The 17193-nt window shown below is 40.0% G+C and overlaps 1 protein-coding gene across 1 annotated transcript in view; it reads left to right on the top strand.

The window, feature by feature from the left end:
- OSMR (oncostatin M receptor) overlaps nucleotides 1-15734 on the top strand; it is a 21289-nt gene extending 5555 nt beyond the window's left edge. Inside the window, exons 3-17 of the mRNA XM_010008716.1 lie at nucleotides 415-574; nucleotides 1246-1527; nucleotides 2075-2204; nucleotides 3476-3633; nucleotides 5704-5840; nucleotides 7011-7164; nucleotides 7675-7751; nucleotides 8157-8373; nucleotides 8952-9152; nucleotides 10282-10383; nucleotides 10785-10964; nucleotides 12652-12816; nucleotides 14010-14088; nucleotides 14366-14438; nucleotides 15285-15734. Coding sequence (XP_010007018.1) covers nucleotides 415-574; nucleotides 1246-1527; nucleotides 2075-2204; nucleotides 3476-3633; nucleotides 5704-5840; nucleotides 7011-7164; nucleotides 7675-7751; nucleotides 8157-8373; nucleotides 8952-9152; nucleotides 10282-10383; nucleotides 10785-10964; nucleotides 12652-12816; nucleotides 14010-14088; nucleotides 14366-14438; nucleotides 15285-15734 — 2565 coding nt within the window. The remainder of the gene's footprint in view (nucleotides 1-414; nucleotides 575-1245; nucleotides 1528-2074; nucleotides 2205-3475; nucleotides 3634-5703; nucleotides 5841-7010; nucleotides 7165-7674; nucleotides 7752-8156; nucleotides 8374-8951; nucleotides 9153-10281; nucleotides 10384-10784; nucleotides 10965-12651; nucleotides 12817-14009; nucleotides 14089-14365; nucleotides 14439-15284) is intronic.
- The last annotated feature ends 1459 nt before the right edge of the window (nucleotides 15735-17193 follow it).

Genomic DNA, 17193 nt, shown 5'->3' with positions numbered 1-17193 from the left:
CCTGCTGTAATTCAGAGTCAGGGATAAGTAACACAAGGCATTAGACTAGATGCGCTTGCAGGCAGCAGCATCTGTGCATGTTATTACTCATGTATTAGCAGGCACAAATAACCTTCTGAAAGTTTCTGAGAGAGAATCCATTTCATGAGAAGCAGGGCCTGACGCACAACTATGTCAGAATCAAGCAGTCTTGCCAGCACATCAATTACTCCACCACTGCTTGCAAGCACTTTTCTAGCTTGCTGGTTACTTAATGTTGGGTCATGTGTAACAATTGGGATTTCAGAGGTTCATTTTTCAAAAGCATTTTCCTCCTTTAAGCTTTCTCTCTTTCTCTCTGCTTTTGATTGTACTGCCAAAGTACCTACATGTTGCTGTCTCTTCAGTACTTGCCTTACTGGCCTCTGTTTCTAGGAGTTTCATAACGTCATACTTGATAAATCAGGAAAGCCTCTAAATTGGATATGGGATTCAGACTTCCCTTTGGAGTGTATGTCACACTCGGTGAGAATCAGGAGTAAAGTAAACGCATCAAAAATCTGGAGTCAGTGGAGTCGGTGGGAGACTCTCCTGGGTAAGCAAAAGAAGACTTTGCGGTGTTGTTTCTGTTTTTTCCTGTACAATGTTAGATTGTTATTCACAAGTGACTTTAATGCTAAAGTCCAAGTCAGGAGAGATGGCATTTTTTTATATAGTGCTTAAGACATTGTTTTAATTTGCAGACTGTCTTCTTAAGCTAGAAAACCAACAGTTTTAGAGCTTTTCTCACTCACACATTAAATCAATGCAGTGCACATGGCATTTCTGGTCAGACACAGCCCTAGCCCAGGCTGAGGGAGAGGAGAGGAAGTGCATAGCTATGGTGACATCACCTGATGCGTGTGTTGTGCTTGTCTGGGGCAAGCATCAGCCTGTTGTAGGTGCAGGAAGTAGTGTTCTTTTCTAAAGCCAGTTCTTAAAGGCACAGGTATTATTTTTTTCCCTTAAGTGAAAGACAGTGAGATTGATTTAGTCTCTTATGTAGTTTGTTGAACTACATAAGATGTTTTTGAGTTTAAAAGAAATATAGGTATTATTCATTTTGAAGTTTATCTCTCTCTGTATGGGGAAGAATACTTAATAGAAGTCCATGAATGTATAATGTAATCTTAGTAGATCTTTGTGTAAATACTCAGTTATCTCTTCTGATTGAATGCTGCTGCCATGATCAGATATTGAAGTGGTTTTTTATGTATTAATTTGCAGGCCTGGACACTTCGAATAACAATGGACCACAAATATTTCCAAATGAAAAATTTGTAGAGGAAGGCTCTGACATCAGTCTTTGTTGCATTGGAAGGAAAGGTCAAACCATTAAGGAATTCTTTCTAGAGCCAGCTATTCATGCTTTCAGTCACACAAACAGTCAAGTTGGACTTCTCACTGTGAAAAATGTTCCACATCAAGAAGTGTCTTACATCACGGTCTACTGTAAAGAGTCTTGCAAAGAAAGCCAATGCTATGGTCATGCAGGGTTTTTTCTGGGTAGTAAGTGAATGCTTTATTACAGTTCTGTTTTCCTGTTGTTATGAAGTCAAGAAACACTGTGGGAAATGGGGAAAGAAACAAAAATAACCTTTCTGTAAGTTTTTATTTTCCTGGGATGTCCAGCTGAACTCAGTTTAATGTTTGACTTCATATCTCTCCCTTTGCATATAGGAATACGCTTTAAAGAATAGCATTAAATGTGTTCAGATTTATCTCATTAATTGATCCCAGGACAGGTGGCTCATTTTATATATACCTACCCATTTAGTAGTTCAGCTTCATTGTCTGTGTACATGTGGCAAGAATTCAGCACAGTCTCCCTCTTAAAGGCTGGTAGCAATTTTTACAGACAGAAAACAATACAGGAACATATTCATTCAACAACAACAAAAAAACACAACAAACATCTAATTGAAAGAATAACATCTGTAGTAAACTAGACTTTGAACATATCCATTATTTTGAGTTTGTTAATCTAGTAAAAACTGATTGCTTCTGCCTTGACTGCCACACTGTTGATGTTTTTTTGGTTATTCTCTCTGGCAAGAGCCACCTGATACACCTAAAGATTTTTCCTGCCAAACTCAAGACATGAGGATAGTAACATGTACTTGGAGCCAAGGAGGAGACACTTATCTTTATGGACGTCATTCACCAAATTATGCCTTGTTTGAGGAGTAAGTCTTCTCATCTTTATATTAACTCTGGCCTGTACTGTACAGAACAGTCTTGTTCTTTCCTTTAAAATCTGTGGAAATGTTTTTTATCCTTATTACAATTAGATGCCTGCCTCTTTCCTGCTTTCTGATCACCTTCTTTAACAGAGTTTGAGCAGTGCAGAACTGCTGCCAGTTAGACTACCTATAACAAAGTTGCAGGCACATCAGATCAGGTTCTGCTTGATAAGGATTGTTGCTACCATTCTTTTCTTGTTTGTGTTGTTTTAGATATCTCAGTATTTTTGTAGATATCCTGCAATCAGGATGTAGATAACTTTAAAGTTTAATATAACTAGTGGGTAACACACACAGCAGGCAACTAGGATCTAATCAGCTGGGAGGCTATTAAATGTGTTCACAATCCATTAACACTAATGCTGACTCAAACTGGTGATTCCCAGACCACCTTAGTTAGCCTGAAAAGCCTCCCTAATTCTTTTTCTTTAGGATTTTGTAAATGTACATGCTGGTGCTTTCCTTCTTGAGTCCTTGAAAATCCTATGTCAAAAATGCTACTTCTGTCTATAATTTCTCTGCAGACTTTCTCACAGCTTTTTCTTGGTAGTCTTACTCAAGGTTACACAGCTGAGGCATATGAGACCTGACCTTTGGCTCCTTGCTACAGAGGCATCTGAACGGGGAGGAGAAGAGCTTTAACAGGACAGGTGCCTCAACATCACAACAAGCTTTCATCAAAAGGTCTCAGCAGAAGGCAGGTCATTGCAGTGTATGCCTTCATGGTATCTGCATCACTCACTTCTATTATGATGGTGATTTAGAAATGGAAGGTTAAAAGATATACTTTAAATTACAGTTTCATTTAAAAGCATAATGGTAGATTTGTGAGTGGTTTAATTCTTGGCAATTAAATCCTGAGTTTAGAATTTATGTGAGGAAATCACTAAAAGCAATTTTTAGCTGTATCTTAAAAGGAAAAAGAAAGCATGGCTGTATCTTAAAAGGATAACAGTTTAGCTGCATCTTAAAAGGGTAAAGTAAACACAGACTCTGAAGAAAATGTTATTCTAATGGTAATACCTTTGTTCATCCTACTTCAGGCTAAGGGAAAGAACTAAGTCTAGGGATGGCTTCTTATATTCCCCCTCAGCCTCATTTTTCATGATGCTGTATTCTAGTTTAGTATAAAAAATGTCAGCATCTGTGATGTTTCTACTTTATGAAAAAATGTCTTTCTCTCTTTTTCCCCTTCTCTGCTGCTTCTTGAATAGGTTTTCCCAAAAACTGGTTCCATGCACAGCAAGTTGTTCTGAGCAGTGTTCATGTTCTTGGAATATAGACCAGCAGAGGATCTATAATATCACAGTGACTGTGGAAAACCCACTGGGAAAGAAAACTGCCACGGATGTTTTTAATGTAGCTCACAGAAGTAAGGTCTTTGTCTGTGTCTTTGTTGAGGCTGTTCTATTGCAAACCTTGTCCTCCTTCTGATCTTGGGTGTCCCATTTTGAAGTATGAAAGCCCTTGAATTTTGTCTTCACAGTTTTCATTAGGTATCTGTCCCTGTGCTACAGTTATCTGCTGTCTCTTCAGCTTTGCAAAGTTATGTTTATGTTAGAAAATACCATCACTCTAAAGGTCAGAACTGGTTATGGAAGTGATCCCTTAATGCTTCAAAATCTGCTGCTTTGCTGAAGCTGGTGCATAGTGCAGGAAGTAACATGATACAGGGTTATACAATGAGGAGTTCAAGAAAATATCTGTGTAGGTTTCTTGGGAATTCAGTCCCTTCTACAAAATATTATTGTTGATGTTAATGTATTTCCAAATTGAAATGGAGATGCACATTTTGAAAAATTACTAACACATCTCCAAATGAGATGTGATACAGATGTAGGCAGATTTTGCCAGGAGAGAGGTAGTAGTACTAACATGTTTTGGTGCTGATATGGAACAGTAACATTGGCTATGCTACTTTAAGAGTGGGAGAGTAGTTCATCATTGGTGAAATAAAACAGGGTATTCCATGAGTAGTGACTGATGGTTGTGGTTCCTTCTTCCCTGTTAGTTGTGTCATCTCACAGTGTGCCCCACATCTTGCAAGTTTCTACCTACTCCTGCCTCAAAACACCTGGATATTTCCCGTGTCTCCACCAGTATTTCCAGTTCTCCCCATATCCTCCAGCCCCACCCCATCCACCTCAGTGTTCCCAAGGCCCTGTAGCTGCCTTACCTCTTTGAAGAAGCAGGAGGCAACTTGTGCTTAACTTAGTTCTGAAGCTGACCAGCTGCTGGGTGGGAAGGCAGCTGGTGTAACTGATGAATTCTGGCAGTTCTTCCTTCCTGCAGAGGCACCAATTAAAGTTTTGCTAGACACGCTTTTTCATATGACTTGCAGGAACATATGTTAAATGCTTGTTTCTGTTAGATTTGTCTTAGAGAGGCATGAGAGACCTAAAGTTGATTATTTGAGGGTAGAAGCAACAGAGCAGAGAGGAAGTGAAGGAGTAAAGTGGCAGGCTGTAGTGAGGCAACAAAGTATTATAAATTATCGTGGAAATCCAGGCCAAAATAGATTACATTCAATGTGCTAAGTACATTAAAATTTTACTACAATTTATCCAGTTCTAGTGATTGTTTTAAGTTAAAGAAATTATATATAATATATCTGATGTGTTGACTATTTAGTTAGTGATTGCTGTAAAGTCCTTTATGTTTACTCTGATTTTGGACATATTTACAGTAGAATTTTCCTTACTTAAAGGATGTCAGAAAATACAGGAAAACTGAAGTATTTTGTTTTCTGTTCTGCTTGTGGTAGCTGGGACATTCTGTATCAAGCACAAGCTCCTCTGAGTCTGGAAGTTTTCAAATTGTCATTCATGGTCCAAGAAGTGCTAGGATAATGGCCAAAGCTGTAAACATACCCTCACTTGCATTGCCATGCCTTATTCCATACAACTGAATTGCCAACATGGGAGGATCTGAGAGATCTGCTGCTCTCAGTGAGTACTGCTTACATAGCAGTAAAGGATCTCAGACATCTTTCAGAAGTAGCACTGGCCCTGTTCACCAGAGGCCAGTCAATGGACTGGCAGGAGTCAATGTAAGAGTTGTGAGTAGAATTTCTGATGAAGAGGCTAGATTCTGAGGTGTAGAGATGTGGCAAATGTTACTCACGATGCTGCATCAGGAGTGTCTGCCAGGCCCTGGACTAGAGAATGTTACTGCAGTTGCAGCAAAAGTCTCTCACTCTCTTTTGCTCTTGATAATAAAAAATAGTTCCAAGTTAGAACAAGGGTTTTCTTAAATCCTGTGTAACATTTACTTGCATTTAAATTTTGAAATTAATTTTATTAATTTATATCTGCTTTTCCTAGACTGGCAGAAAAAGATCCCTGTGTTTCTTATTTGCTTTTACTGCCCAGCTAAAATACCTTTAAATACTTTTGAATATACTTTGTTTTACAGGAGCTAACTCAGATTTTTCTATTCGCAGTTTATCCTGCTGCACCTTTCCAGCTGTGGGAAGAATGCACAGATACAGAAATCACATTATATTGGAAACTTCAAAACATAGGAGCCAAACTATTTTGTCAGACTGAAGTGCTCCATCCTGATGGGAATGTAGAAGTGGTACGGAACCTGAATTTCATAAGCAAAAATGTAGCAAGTAACTTTTTGACTTGAGATTAAAAAAATAATTTCTCAGCAATATGAATGAACTCTAAACCTTGTGAACATGTCTGTTTTCTGGATTTGTTTGCTCCCAAGCTCTGCACTGATGGTGTGTCTACATGGGTGGCCATTGCTGGCACTAATCTGTACTCCTAACACTTCCTATACTGCTGGCTGCAGTGTATGGTGTGACTGGTCTGTGTGTGTGGCTCTGTCCTCTGATGGGTGGGCTCTGAGGTTTGTTGATATACAGGAAAAAACATACAGAACTTATTATTGTTGTTAGATATACCTAACCTTGATTTGTCACATTTTTATGATTCATGCCATCTTATACATAAATGGTGGATAGGGGTGTTTATATTAGTCCAGGAGCTTTCTGTGTACTACTGTTGGCAGTAATTGGTGGTAGTGTTTCTGTTGTCTAGTGAGGGAACACCAGAACTGTTTTTCTTCCCATCCCCTTCCATCTCCTCCTGCTCTTGTTCCACCTCTCTCATAAAAAGTGAGGCTGATTGACTCATTGCATACATGACGTGGCTTCTCTGCAGTCCTTTTCTTCCAAGGCCACCTTGCCTCTATCACAGCAAAAGGAATTACGAAGATCAGGAGCAAGCTGTATTCTGTGTTAAGTAATGCTCAAGAGTTTTTAGATCATGTGGCTGCTGCAGTTGACCATTGCAGGAGACAGATTGGAGGTGAGGCTTAAAAGCATCCCCTGCATTCTTAGCAGAGCTCCCTCTGTGTCCCAGGAGGGAGTAGGGGAAAAGGTCAGGAAAAAATGGAAGGAAAAGGCCGATGCAGATGCTGTGCATAGAGCTAGAGCAGCATCCTACCTACATGAACTGAGTGAAAGACCCAGACTGGGTGAGGATAAGATCTCACTGAATTCCCTCCTTGATGTAGAGAGTAGTCAAGGTTGTGAATGACTCCTACTCAGTTACAGAGATGGCTTGCAGACCCCCTTTTGGATCTCCCAGTGCTTGGATCACTATTGTTTCATGATAATGTTTTCCAAGTTTACCTGACTGTTATAGGACCTAGAGGAAGAATTATTTTTTTCAGACAAAAGCCTCATGCTGATGAATCTGAACTGAGCTCTGACTGTTCTGTTTTTCTGTCTGTCAGCATAACAGTTCAGCCATGCATCCGCAGTATGTAACCCTGGCTGGGCTGCAGCCCTACACGGAGTACACGGCCAGAGTACACTGTGGGGCAGCAGAGCACTTCTGGAGGTGGAGTGAATGGAGTGAAGCCCAAACCATCAGAACAAAGGAAGCATGTATGTCCAGCCTGTTGAGAAGGAAAGCCAAGAGGATGTAATTCTCTAGCCACCAGTGCTTGCTATTTGCTACTCTTCTGCTGTGTAGCTAAAACAGGGGCCTATTACATGCATAGAAGTAGAAACACATCAAGCAAACTTCATAAGGTGGCTTCTAAAACAAGTCTCATCCTACCTGGCAGTCTCTGCCATTTCATCCAGTGCAGGCAGTGGGAAGTCCAGAAGGCTGGGAGGTTTGGCAGACTGGGCTACAGGGTTCTGTTAGGGATGGAGGGACTATGCAGTGATGGGAGCAAGCACATGGGGACTGCAAGCAAAGAAATATGTTTCTAGGGAAATGAACCAGACCTTCACTCAGAAAGAGAGAAAGAAATGAAAAGATACTTTGGCAAGACATGTGAGTGATGGGGAAAGAGATTTTGGGACTGGAATTTCTTCAAATGAGAGGAAGCAGTTAAACAGTTTATCCTTTCTGCACCTAGAGCATCTGTTTTGCTGGTTTTATTGCAGCTCCATCAGGGAAACTGGACATCTGGAGAGAAATTACGCCATTTCTGGGTGGGCGGAATGTGACCTTGTTCTGGAAGGTGAGACATGAGTACAGAAATGGAAAAAAAATCCTTCAAAAAGATGTTGGAAACTTCTATGACCTTTCAGAATTTCTTAATAGCAATTCAGTCTGTAAAGAATGTAAGACAAATATGAGGTGTAACATATTTCAGAATGTATGTACCTATATGTTGGTGTAATATCTGGCATTTCAGATATTTACTTGTATTTTTCTAGGCATTGAAACAAACACAAATTCCACTGCTGAGATTTATGCTTTTCCATTTCAACCAGCAAATATATGGATTTATGGAAAGAAATGTTTATATTCTTACAGAAACAATACGTCCAATTAGTTATTTAAATTTCTAAGTGCTCCTCTTGAATATTTTTGGCAAAATTTACTAAGTAATTGATGTCTAACCACATAAATTTTTCTACAGCAAACACCAAATTTTCAAGGTAATGGAAGAATTATTTCATATGAAGTAACCTGGGAAAAAGTAGAAGATGACTCTAAGCCTGAAAGCATATCGTTTTCATCTGTCTACAATAGCACAAGGATTTCCATTGATAACCATTCCTACAGAATCAGCATCATGGCAAAGAACAATGTTAATTATTCACTTCCTTCAATATTGATCATCCCTAGAGCTACAGGTATATTTGGTTAAACTTAGTTGCCCACTATGAAAGTTTTGTTTCCACCTGTTTTAAGTGATAACTTCCCATCTTGAGAAAACAAATTAATCTGTCCTGTTACCTTACAACACTGCATTATGAAAATTATTACTGTATTTTGTCTGTAGGGTGGTAACTGTATATACATTCAGGTCAAGTGCCTTGATCCACGTCTTACAGCAGAAAGCCTGCTTTTGACTGGCAATCTTCTCTGATTTAGCTTTAAACTAGAGCCTTGGGCCTGCAGCAGGTACCATGAATGTGCAGCCAGTGCCTTGTAGGGAACTCTTTGTGTGTAATAACCTCCTGTGACTTTTAGTTATGACTCCAGGTTACTGCAGTTGGGTTCTTTTTATGAATATATAGTGATAATTACTGGATGCTTTTTGAGCTGTCAGCTTTCAGCATACAAGAAAGAACCCAGACATCTGATAGTGAAGGAATACAACTATTTTATTATTGTTTTAACAGCTTAACATAGAAACTATGTTAATCTTCCTCTGTGAATCTCAGGTCTCATGCAGGAAAGTAATAGGGTCTGTTTTGTTAATTTCTAGGCACTAAAGAAGAGCTCAGTGGTTCAGAGCTTAAAGAAGAACAGGTTAATGGTACAGATGATGGCATTTTTATTTCCTGGGAGCCCAGATATATATATGACAGTTACATTGTCGACTGGTGTAATTTTCCAATGTTGCAGCCTTGTGATTTGCAGTGGAAAATATTTGGGCCAAACACTTCTAGTGCTCTGATCTACTCAGGTAAAAGCCGAACAATTTTTCTTTCTGATATCTGTGCAGATATCTGATACCTTCTATGCTGTGGGCATTAACTGAATTAGGAAACAATCCTGTGTGTATTCAAGTCTACCGGTGTAATTCTTCAAAGGCTTCTGGCATGTTTTGCCTTGCAAATGAGTTAGACCACAAACTGCCAGCACCATTAAGCCTTGGAAGTCAGCACAGTATTTTAGAAAAGTCAGCATAGTATCTTAGAAGAACTCTTCTTAGTAGCTTGTAGTAACATTCTGAAGGAGGGTGATGAAGTTAATGAAAGAATTAGAAATCTTTTAGCAGGAGAGATGCAAAATGAAGCTCTGCCTTATCTGTAATGTGGGACTTGGGCAATTTTACACCCACTACATTGTGAGACGTCTAATGCTGTCAGTGTGCCACAAATAATGTGTCTCAGCATCAGCCCCAGCTTAGGACCTGTGTGTGTTCTATTCCAATGGTGGCTGTTAAATCCTTTCTGTCTGTGTGAAGGTTGCTCTGATACACTTCCATAGCTGCAACAATATAATCTTCATGGAGTCTTTCAAGCCTGGAGTTCACTTTGGAGTGACACCTTAGCACAGAATTCGACTGAACACATTCCAATAAACAATAAAGAAACTGCACTTCAGTCCATACAAACACATGGAAGGCTGTGTCCTTCCTGGAAACAGTCTGGTAACACGTGGAAAAATACTGTCCAATTCAGTGGGTTGTACTTCGTTAATCCAAATGGGAGCAGATGTCAGTGAGGATAACAGGGAATCCTGATGCATGGATGTGTGTCTACATTAAACAGTACAAAACATGACCTTTGCCTGTGCCAGAAACAGAATTGAAATTATCTTGCTCTTTGTGGCATTTGGAGTCTGTTGTGCACCTCATCTTGACTAGTCTAGGGCAACAAAAATATGTTAAATGCCCTTCCTCAGTTCTCTCAGACAGAATAAGTGTGCACACTAGGAACTGGTTTACCCTGTGTCTCCTTCAGTTGCTTCAATAGCACATGAAGATTTCTAATGGATTCTAACAGACCCCTGTAAAAAGCAGTTAAGTAAAAGCAAAACCAAAAGACAAACCATAACCTGCTTTTGTAATCGATTCCACTATTTTCTAGCTGCTTTTGCTCCAGGAGTGAGGTACAACTTCCGCATTTATGGATCTGTTGCTGACAGAGCCTCCTTATTGGAGAAGAAGACTGGTTATCTCAAGGAGCTACGTAAGTTTAGGGTTTGTGTATTTGCTAAATTCACCTCTCACAAACAGAATTCCATAGCCTCCCTCCTGCAACTGGCTAAAAATGTATTTGCTGTTAAAAATCGTACAAAAACATACACAGTCCTGCATCAAGGATATTTGACTAGTGTGGTTACCAAGTACCATGTTAATTAGAATAGCTAAGCAAAGCTGTGATTAGCAGTCACTGCTTTGTGTATAATGTGGACTTGAAGGCTCTGTGAAGTTGACAGTTTTTGTGGAGTACTTTGTATTTGTTCAGCTTTTAAGTACAAGTAAGATAGAAACATAAACACCATATGGGAATTTAGATGTTTTTCAAGCGAGAAAATACACTTTCTGGAATAGTAATGGCAAGATTAACTTGAATTTTCTTCCTTTCAGCTCCTCTGCTTGACCCTGTTGTGGAAAACATTGAACTGACTTCCAATGCAGTAACACTATATTGGGATTCTTATCCCACAGATGAATCACAGCCTGGTTTTGTAAGGGGATACCATGTCTATGTGTCACCTTTACAAGAGGACTGCAGTTTAAAAGGATCCATAAAACATGTTCTTCCAGGTAACTGAGCTCTGGGCTTTAGGACATTGTATCACTGATACAGGCAAAAGATTTTGTGGCTGTTGCCAGTGTTGCCACCTCTTAGGAAGTTCACACTGGGCAGGCAATTTGGCTCATAAGGCAAGATACAGATTTCAACACCTGCTGCTTTTGATTCTTCTCTAATGCTTGCAGTGCTAGTGGGAGAAGTAGGTTGTGACTTTATACAGACTTATAGCCCCTGTCTATTGCTCCTTTTAACTCCAATGGAAACTCTAGAGAGGATTCTTGCAGTACAGTAGGAGGAGTTAAGTTACTGCTTCTTGTGGTCTGAGTTCTGGGTGAATTTCCAAAACATCTGTTTGCGTTTTGCTTGGATGAGAGTCATAGGAAACATGTTAGTTTTACTAGAATTTGGAGTATTTTAGGAACAGATGGGATACAATTTATGTTCTTGAGAATTGGAGCACAGTGTAAATTCCCCATTTAAATTCTTTTACAGTGAAAGTATTTGTGGCTGTGCTCTACAGTGGAGTTCCTTCAGCAAAACTGAGTTTTGGGATGGCACAAAGCCATGTTTAAATTTTTATATCTGGTCTTCCAGCTCCACACTCAAAACTGTTCCAGATGACTTAACTCTATTATAATTTTCAGATGTTTCCAACATGCTTAAAGATGTATTTTTTCGCTTGCTTCTTCTTCCTGTTGGGTCATGTCATGAACCACATCCTTCTGCTGATGAGACTTCTACCAGGCTGACAAGCTTAGTTTGAACTGAAGACTTATGTAGGAGTTCATGTTGGAATGAAAATAACTGCAGAAATCCCATAATTCTGCAAATAATCCCAATTAGGATGTAAAATGTTTAAATCAAAGATTTCCTGCTTCCCAGTTTTTCTGGGAATTTGGAACCACCTAGCAGGCAAGGGGTGTAGCTGTGAAGAGGAGGAATAAGCTAACCCTTTTCTCCCTGAGTTTTGGAGTTGCACAACAGGGAGGCAAAAGATGATTTATTATTTTTCAGGCAGAGATTCCTTACTTTTGATTGCCTTCAAAGAACTTGACCTAAGATTAAGGGCTACAGAATTCTGGTGAAAATGGAAATGGCAAAACCCATATAATTCTGTTAAAAACCTGTAGGACAAGGAAATTAAACAGTTGCAGCTTTTGACAGCAAGTTATTAGGTGGTCTGCCAGAGGATGTGCAATGCTGTGGACAGTGTGGTTAGAAGGGATGTGAATTCATCCTAGTGGCATTGAGTCAGGATGCATCATCCTTCCCAGAAGAATGTGTGCAAATTACAAAGAAGGTGAATTGCTGTTGTTTCAGTGGTTTTATAACATTTTGGAGAGACCTTATTGCAACCTTTAAAGAGGCCTTGTAAAAGAGATTGAGAGAGATTTTGCCAGGGCTTTAGGACAGGGGATAATGGTTTTAAACTAGAAGACTGTAGATTTAGATTAGATATAAGGAAAAAAAAATACGATGAAGGAGGTGAAACACTGGAACAGGTTGCCCAAAGCGGTGGAAGATGCCCCATCCTTGGAAATGTTCAAGCACAGGTTGGACTCTGACCAGCCTTGATCTAGTTGAAGATGTCCCTGCTCACTGCACAAGGCTGATGAGATGACCTTTAAAGGTCTGTTCCACTCCAAGCTATGATTCTTTGATTGATTCTGTGATTCTGTCTTATCTGTTTCATTTTAGATAATTCAGTGCTATGTAAATACAAAATTGAAAACCCGGAAGAAAAGAGATACACCGTGAAACATCTCTTGCCAAACACAAAATACCGACTAGTGGTTAAAGCATTTACAGGCGGAGGAGAGACACCCATTGTTAACTTTAGATACATAGATACACCATTTAACTGTGAGTATTGCTTGTGGAAAATTTGTGTTCTAACAGAAAGATGGGATTATTTAAAAAGTTAGAATAATCTTCCTTTCTCAAGGGAAAACACCTCCTGTATTCACTGTATCATGCACTTGAAAAAGGCTCCAACTGAGAAAAGAAATGTGCGTATCCACATGGCATATTGATGTAGTTATGTTTTTTGTTATTTTAGAATGAAAATAACTTTATATTCTTACTTAAGGTGTACATCTTTCTGGGAAAAAATATATGCACATTTGCATGATTAGCGAGTCCTGTTTTCTAAAAAGCACTGAAAATGGCAATTTCAATTTAACCACTTTTCTAATGTGGAAAAAACTACCAAATTGTGTGCAAACAGGTAGTTTCTGTATGGACTCTGACAGTGTCTCCAACCTCATGGTATCCTCATGGGAGACAGTTCTGCCTCTTACGCTGGCGTTCCAGCTTCCAAGCTCCAGCCTTCTCTTGTGGCAGCACAGACGTTTGTACAGCCACCCAGGGAATCAAATAGGGGCTTAACCAAGGAAAGAGAAAAGGAACATGTAACATGTGTCCCTTCCCTGCTGTGTTGTGTGATCAGGAAACACAAACTCTGAGGGCAGGAAGGAGAGCTAGCACTAACTTGTGCTCCCCTTTGGGCTGCTTATTTATTGTAGCCTCAACTGTTTGCAAAAAGCATAGCCCAAGGCTCTGTCTTCCAGCTGGCAATAAATCCTAGATTCTTGTGTCAGCATAAATCCTAGGAGAGCTTGAGCACTTGCGTAGTGTCTGTCTTGCCACAGTCCATTCATAATGGAGTTATAGATGTCCTTTCAATGTCTTATGGTAAAAACCTTGTCTTCTTGAGGAATCTGAGAGAAAGCCCAAAACAAATAGCTGAATGAAGTTGTCACTGTCTTAACTTTTTGAAATTTACCCCTAAGTTAAGATCCCAACATGAGGGTGAATTTAAAGCCACTTAATATTAATTCAATTCTGGTAAAGGAAACAGAAGTCCAAAGATTTACAGTTGTATCTCAGAACTTCCAGCCAAACTATCTTGCCAACACAGATCATACAGTTTTACTGCTGAGTAGGTGGCAGATATCACACACAGGCTTGGTGTTATGTTTTGTTCCAGAAACTCAGGCTAAATTGACTTTAACAGGTATGAAGTTGAAAAATATTAATGCATTTTTCTTTTGTAGCAAATATACTGTACCTTTTAGTTCTGCTGGTGACTGTTCCATCACTAGTAGCAGCTATATGCCGCTGGAAGATGAAATGGTAAGTTATAAAAGACATTTTTCTGTTGTAGACAGACAACCTAACCAGTGTAATTCACAAGCCACAGGTGCACCTTGTTGCTTCCAGCCTGTTGTAAGGCCTCATTAATTTTTACTTTGGGTGTCCACCTGTGTTGATGTTGCAAGTATTTGGCTTGTGGCCTCTCTGAGAAAGAATTTGCTGCTGTTTCTGTACACAGTCATGTGTTGCTTCTGCTGGCAGAATATGCTTTGATGAGAGTACAAAACCCCTGTTTCTTCTGTTGTCTTGTTTCCAGGGTACAAGAGTGCTGCTGTCCTGTAATACCTAGTCCCAGCAAGAGTGAAGTGCTGTCATTCAAAGGGTTTAAGGTAAGATCACTGAAAAATCTTATTTTTAATTTTTTTTTTTCATTCTTTGATTAGTAAAGTTTCATAAAAATATTTTTCTTGAGTTAACTACATTTAGAAATGAGTGATACTAATTATACACAAATTAACATAATTGAAAATAATCATTTAGTGAAAATTGTCCTTTTGATGTTCATGTGGTTCTGCAGTGATCAGTTCATATTCTGCAGTCTGGTACTGCCAAAAGTGAAAGCAAAATTGGAGAATAAATGAATTATTTTATCAGTAGGCAGCTCCTTCAGTGTTGCTGCTCAGCACCCAGGACTATCTTGAGCACAACAGACCAGACGATTCTGCACTTTCCTGCAGCGTGTGAACTGCACCCACTCCCCTCCCCTGCCGCAGAGGTTCCTCTGCTGTCAGGCACAGCAGAGAGAGGCACTTGCTGGCCCTGGGGAGAACCAGGGGATTCTGCCAGGTCTGCCTGGGATGAAAGAGGTAGCAAAACAGCTGCCAGCTTCTTCTGCAGGGCCCTTTGAACCCAGCGCTGCTCCTCCCATTCTGTGTGCAAGGAGGGTGGCAGCACTAGGGGCTTCACCCTGGCACACCTGGGGCTGCTGCTGGTTTTGCTGCTGGTGTTCCCTGGACACTAGCTCCAGAGGGAGGACACTGTGCAACCAACTGGCCCATGCTGCTGCTGTCTGGTTGTCCTTCACACTAAAAACTGCACGTATCAAAACCCTTGAAAAATAACCCAAACTAAATATTTGTAAGACAATAGTAGGAGTGCTTGAAGTAATCACTCCATTTGCTTTACTCTGGGCTTCTTTCATAGAATAATATTTTTGTTTCATGGTTCTCTTGTAGATTGGTTCCGAGAGAGTACTGAAGATAAGCAACTCCAATCCTGACATACTAGCAGTGGACAGTAAGGCTGAAGCCCAGAAATCACACCCATGGAGCCAGTTGCCTTCAACACCAACAGAAGAGAAGATTGATGGTCATGACTCCTCCTGGATTTACTCTAAGGAAAGTAAAGAGAGAGAATTCACATCCACATATGCACCTCAGACTCCTATTTGTTTTGAAAATTTTGCCTATTCTTCTCATCTTGCAGTTGAATCTAACCCCTACCAAATACCGGAGACACTAGAAGCAAGCAAACAAGAACTACCTGTTGTGCTGCCCCAGCCACATCACTACTTCAACATTTTAAATGAAGATGCTGCCTCAACACCCCAAGAAACAGCTGGCAGAAAGGCCTCTCTCAGATACATTTCACAAACAGCGGTGCACTGCATAGGGAGGAGACTTTGATGTCCTCCCTTCCATTGAAGCTGCCCAGTGTTTAATTACAAAATATAAATAAGTATTCCTAAAACCACAACTTCTCCTTTGGATAAAGGCATTCACAAATGTAACTGCCCTACTTTTGTTAATGCTGCAAAGCTCTCGCTTTGGAACTAGTTTAAAAATACTGACTTCTCCATGGGGATAATGTGTGCTATGGTTTCATCACAAGGTATAGTCATAAGATCTACAGGCTGTTTTGTGGTCTGCGCTGTGTAGGTTTGATCACAGCCATTTCTCACAGCCTGGTACAAAAAACTTCTGTATTTTCAGAGATTAAAGATGTATTCAGAAATTAGAGGGTTAAGTTAGACTGAAAGATACTTCTCTAGGAGTGGTACCCTGAGGTCTAGGACAACTCTCCTTTGTGGGACAGCGTTCTGCCTGGACATCTCTTCGTGGATCTGCAGATAACAAAGGGCTTTGCTGGTGTCCTGGCAGAGAGTTGTCCTTTCCCAGCTACCCTGTGCACCAAAATCCAGTGGTTTTCTGCTTTTTCTTCACCTGTTGCACAGCTACAACTGGTGGGTGAAAGCAGAGAGAACAGAAGTTCTTAGTATAGGCCCCTATTATAGGGCTGCCACTCCCATTTCAGGTCTCTGGGGCTTCTTGTGCTTCTGCCTCCTCTGCTTGGAAGAATGACCCTTTAAAATCCTAAACAAAATTATCTTAACTAAATAAAGCAATGTCAGGAGTTAAGTGGGAAGGAAATGTTTTTCTGGCAGGACAGCTGTTTGCGGAGGTGTCACTATGACACCATCTCTGCTCGTGCACATGAACTTCACTGCTTTTGGCCTTAACCCCTGCATGAAGGTAGCAAGTGCCAACCAACCAGGTAAGCAGACATGGTAGCCAGGTGCATACTGTCTATGAATCCCATTGCTGAGGAACATCATATTCAGGCCACATATTATCTAGATCTTCCAGCATCACTTTTGCATGTATTAAAAAAAAGAGATTTTTATTGTAATGCTCAGAATCCCTACAATAGGAAGCAGTGAATTTGGTATTCCATTTTGGTTTTAAAAAAACTGTGCGTTTATAATGAAGCAGAGTAGTTGGAATTGTGTCTTAAAGTCTGATCAGATTAACCTCCTTAGTGCACAAGGAACCTTTGGTTTTGACTTATTGTGCTGCTCTATGGAATCTTTCAGAAATAAGAGTTTACCTTGACTTTATAAGCTGTACTGGTAGAAAAAAAGCCCACTACCCAAATTAATCTTCCTAGAGGTGCATAATAAATAAATAAATAAATAATTTTAAAAAGGCCTGCTTATTTAAAAAGGTTTGAAAGGTATCCTAAATCAGGAATTACACATTTAAGGACCTCTGATACTGAAGTCAGTAAAAAAAGGTCAGGCTATCCCATGAAACGCTGTGAATTCCACCATGCTGCTGTTCCTCATGCAGAGGACAGCTGTAACAT

The sequence above is a fragment of the Chaetura pelagica genome, unplaced genomic scaffold, assembly GCF_000747805.2.
Source record: "Chaetura pelagica isolate M959 unplaced genomic scaffold, ChaPel_1.0 scaffold31, whole genome shotgun sequence".
NCBI lineage: Eukaryota > Metazoa > Chordata > Aves > Apodiformes > Apodidae > Chaetura > Chaetura pelagica.
This window is presented reverse-complemented; position numbering and strand designations above follow the sequence as displayed.